General features: G+C 51.9%; 1 protein-coding gene across 1 annotated transcript; it reads right to left on the minus strand.

Moving 5' to 3' along the window:
- Positions 1–1,356: 1,356 nt before the first annotated feature.
- Positions 1,357–3,465, minus strand: nat8 (N-acetyltransferase 8). Its single transcript, XM_043685294.1, has one exon. It carries the CDS (start codon positions 3,260–3,262, stop codon positions 2,576–2,578), a length of 687 nt encoding a protein of 228 aa, XP_043541229.1. The 5' UTR covers positions 3,263–3,465; the 3' UTR covers positions 1,357–2,575.
- Between the last annotated feature and the right edge of the window lie 1,385 nt (positions 3,466–4,850).

Below are 4,850 nucleotides of genomic sequence, written 5' to 3' on the forward strand. Positions count from 1 at the left end.
ACAGGGATCCCGGTTCAATTCCGTGACTGGGTGGAGTTTGCACATTCTCCCCATGTCTGCGTGGGTTTCCCTGAGGTGCTCCAGGCTCCTCCTACAGTCCAAAGATCTGCAGGTCTGGTGGAACGGGTAAACTAAATTGCCCACAGTGTCCAGGGATGAGCAGTCTAGGTGGGCTAGCATGGGAAATTCAGGTTACACGGATGGGGTAGGGCCTGGGTCTGGGTGGAATGCTTTTCAGAGGGTCAGTGTGGGCTCAATGGGCCAAATGGCTTGATTAATGCCAATGCAACCATAATTCAGTAAGAGCTTCTGAGTGGGTTTGGAGTTTTTGTTATCCTCCCTGGAATATCAGAGATTTGAGAGTTGAGAAGCTCACACCTGGTAGGGGAGATACTTTCAGCCACCAGACAGAGTGTCCACCCAGACAGAGTGTCCACCCAGACAGAGTGTCCAGTCAGTTCCAAAGTGGACTTAGCAGATGTTTGGTCTGGGTGCTTGTGGAGTTGGGTTCAAGAAGGAGACTAAAGTTTGCTCAGAGGTGAATTCCGAGGATGTGGCAGATGCATTACTGATGGAATTCCTTTGATGTTCTGAGTCGATGCTGAAACACCACACAGTCCAACAGTGTGCTGACAACTGCTGAGTACCCTTGGACTTTGGGAACTTGCAGCTGTCTTTATTGTCAACCATCTGCTGCTATATCTTGGAGAAAGCAGGCTGGGGCTGTTGTTGGAGATGGGGCTGGTTGAGAGAGGGAGCTGCTGAGGTCTGACAAATGCTCAACATGTTCGAGAGTCTCTCCTTCACAGTGGTGAGAGGTGGAATATCTGGCCCCCGTGCTGGTGAGAGCTTTACTGAGCTTTGTTCTGGTTATTTGTCAGCAGAATTAAAGAGTTTGAGGGTGGCTTTCACTAGGCCAGAGTGAGCAACAACGAAGCAGTCACCATGACAACAGGGCAACAATACAATCAGTCTAGCTTTGGATTGGAGGTGCCCAAGGTGAAAGGCACTTAACTGGTTTTCATCTTGACAATAAATTGTAATGGTAAATGGCACATTGGACCCTCAACACCAGCTCCATAGCCAAGAAAGCCCAGCAGAGTCTTTATTCTCTGCACAGGCTGAGGAAAGCCCACCTCCCATCCCCCATCCTCACCACATCCTACAGGGGGTTCATTGAGAATACCCGGAGCTGCTGCATCACTGTCTGGTTCAGGAATTGCACCGTCTCAGATCGTAAGACCCTGTAACAGATAGTGAGGACAGCTGAGAAGATCATTGGGATCTCTCCTCCCTCCGTTACACCACACCACACGCCGCATCCAAAAGGCTAAGACCATGGTGGACAACCCCACACCCCACCTCACTCAAACTCTTCTCCCTCCTGCCATCTGGCAGAAGGTACCAGCATACCCAGTCTCTCACAGCCAGGCTGAGCGACAATTTCTTCCCCCAAGTCATCGGGCTCCTTAACACCATATGATCGGACTCTTTCCCATCTGAAACCCTTTGCATGACTTCGGATTGCTGTAGGAATAATGCCTATTATTTATCGTTCTTCTATTCCAGTGTAATGTGTGTGTTCTGCACTTCCTTTTCACTTTATGCGGTGTACGAGTGTGTAGATTGTGCTGTCCATGTATTGGAGGAACGCTGTCTCATTTTCACTGTATCAGTTGTATGTGGGAGAAATGACAAATAAAGAGTTACTCTCTCTCTCGCTCCTTTGCAAGAGTCTTGGAGTAATGGCGCAGTTTTCGGGTTTTGCTAAGATCGCATTTGGAACATTGTGTACTTTTAATATAAACTAAAACTGAAAGAGTTACAGTGAGGGCTCACTTAAATCGGATCCTGGTGATGAGGAGCTGAATAAGTTGGACCAATACTCAGGGGTTTCGAGGAATGAGAGGCAATCTCATTTGAATCTGGAAAACTCAGAAGCCTTGTGAATTTTGGAATTCTCTCCCATTGGAGATTGTGGAGTCTCAGTCAGTCGTCGAGGGCTGGGACTGTTGGATTTTCCAGGGAACTGAGGGAAATAATAAGGGTTGTCCAGGATTAGCCCTGATCATGTGTCTAGTGGAACAGCTTCCATCTATTATAAATTCTGCTCCTGTATTCTCGGGCTCTCGATAAAAAGGTGGTGCCAGAGCATGGTGACTCCTCATGTGTCTTATAACCATCTGCTGTTTTAAAACTCAATTGTACGTCTATCAAAATGACTAACAAGCTTCTACCTTTCAGTGCAGTTCCTCAGCAGCTGGAACACTGCTTCCTGGTGTCTGTTCTGATCCCCCGATGCACTAGGATAGTACGGCTTGCCTGGAAAACACATATGTCAACATGTGTAGCTTGATAGTCAGTCCAATTAAATATAATGCACATGGTTATCACCTCTTCCCTTGAATGAACAGGTTGATCTGTCTGTCTCCTTTAACAAGATCTGTCCTATCCTGGTAACCATGTTGGTTTGTTTGATCGGTCCCTAGTTTGAGAGGCTGTGTGTTTGTCATGGCCTGTCCTGATTGGGGCACATTCCTGCTCTGGGACAGGCTGCGGGTTACTCTCCCAGTAATCATTCCTGTGTTTGTGGGCGGTCAGGGCTGGGGCGGAGCTGGTACTGGTATTTGTAGATGGTGTAGTTGATGAGTTTAGCAAAGGTGTGTGGCACGACCCTCGTGCCCACCAGCCTGTAGCCCAGCTTGCGATAGAGCTGCTGCGCTTCTGTCTGAATGACTGAAGTGCCCAGCACGATGCCAGTGAAGCCAGAGAGATGAGCAAACTCGTGGACAGTGTGGCACAGGGCCTTGGCAATGCCCTGGCCACGGTACTCCCGGTGAACGTTCAGTCGTTTCAGCTCAAGGTCAGTGGGCGAGTGGTCAGATGGAACAGCTCCAACTGTCCCGATCACAACACCATCCCACTGTGCCACCCAGAAACAGGCACCTGGCCGTTCACTGTACGATGCCCAGATGTCCAGGAGGTCTGCCCTCAGGTTTTGGTCAATCAGGAGGTCCCAAAGTCTCTTGAGGAGCAGGCGGCCCAGGACCAGTAACACAGCCAGCAGGAAGAGAAACAGCAGCAAGGAGTCGCACAGCACCAACAGCAAGGACAAGCTGACAGTGACACTGGCCTGGATCACAGGCTGCTTCAGGACATAGCGACACACCCTGGGGAAATGCTGGCGGACACCACTTACATACAGGTCCCGCACGCTCTGATAATCCGAGTCCTGGTATACACGAATCTGGTAGTTCACCATCCTGACACTGCTGCTGCTGCTGGAGATGCTGCTGGTGCTGCTGAGGAGGGCAGCTGCTGCTGTTGGTGGTGCTGGTGCTGGTGCTGCTGCTGCTGGAGATGCTGCTGGTGCTGATGGGGAAGGCAGCTGCTGCTGTTGGTGCTGCTGGTGCTGCTGGGGGGCCAGCTGCTGCTGTTGGTGGTGCTGGTGCTGCTGCTGCTGGAGATGCTGCTGGTGCTGCTGGGGAGGGCAGCTGCTGCTGTTGGTGGTGCTGGTGCTGGTGCTGCTGCTGCTGCTGGAGATGCTACTGGTGCTGCTGGGGAGGGCAGCTGCTGCTGTTGGTGCTGCTGGGGAAGGCAGCTGCTGCTGTTGGTGCTGCTGGTGCTGCTGGGGGGGCAGCTGCTGCTGTTGGTGGTGCTGGTGCTGCTGCTGCTGGAGATGCTGCTGGTGCTGCTGGGGAGGGCAGCTGCTGCTGTTGATGGTGCTGGTGCTGGTGCTGCTGCTGCTGCTGGAGATGCTGCTGGTGCTGCTGGGGAGGGCAGCTGCTGCTGTTGGTGCTGCTGGGGGCACAGCTGCTGCTGTTGGTGTGCTGGTGCTGCTGCTGCTGGAGATGCTGCTGGTGCTGCTGGGGAGGGCAGCTGCTGCTGATGGTGGTGCTGCTGGTGCTGCTGCTGCTACTGGAGATGCTGCTGGTGCTGCTGGGGAGGGCAGCTGCTGCTGATGGTGGTGCTGGTGCTGCTGCTGCTGCTGGAGATGCTGCTGGTGCTGCTGGGGAGGGCAGCTGCTGCTGATGGTGGTGCTGCTGCTGCTGCTGGAGGTGCTGCTGGGGAGGGCAGCTGCTGCTGATGGTGCTGCTGGTGCTGCTGCTGCTGCTGCTGGAGATGCTGCTGGTGCTGCTGGGGGGCAGCTGCTGCTGTTGGTGGTGCTGGTGCTGCTGGGGGCGCAGCTGCTGCTGACAGGAAGAGACCTGGAAAAGTGTGAGAGCAAAGTGAGACGGTCAGAGGGAACTATGGTGACAGAAGACTCGCAATTTTCAAAATATAATGAGTTAACAAACAATCACCCATTCCTCAGGCAGACTGTATTCTCTCACTCACTCTCTATCAGTCTCAGACAGACTGTATTCTCTCACTCTCTCGCTATCAGTCTCAGACAGATTGTATTCTCTCACACTCTCTATCAGTCTCAGACAGACTGTATTCTCTCACTCTCTCTATCAGTCTCAGACAGACTGTATTCTCTCACTCTCTCTCTATCAGTCTCAGACAGACTGTATTCTCTCACTCTCTCGCTATCAGTCTCAGACAGACTGTATTCTCTCACTCTCTCTATCAGTCTCAGACAGACTGTATTCTCTCACTCTCTCTATCAGTCTCAGACAGACTGTATTCTCTCACTCTCTCTCTCTATCAGTCTCAGACAGACTGTATTCTCACACACTCATCCATCAGTCTCAGACAGACTGTATTCTCTCACACTCTATCAGTCCCAGACAGACAGTATTCTCTCACTCTCTCTATCAGTCTCAGACAGACTGTATTCTCTCACTCTCTCTCTATTAGTCCCAGGCAGACTGCATTCACTCTCGCTATTAGACTCAGGCAGACAG

The sequence above is a fragment of the Chiloscyllium plagiosum genome, unplaced genomic scaffold (genome assembly GCF_004010195.1).
Source record: "Chiloscyllium plagiosum isolate BGI_BamShark_2017 unplaced genomic scaffold, ASM401019v2 scaf_19321, whole genome shotgun sequence".
Lineage (NCBI taxonomy): Eukaryota > Metazoa > Chordata > Chondrichthyes > Orectolobiformes > Hemiscylliidae > Chiloscyllium > Chiloscyllium plagiosum.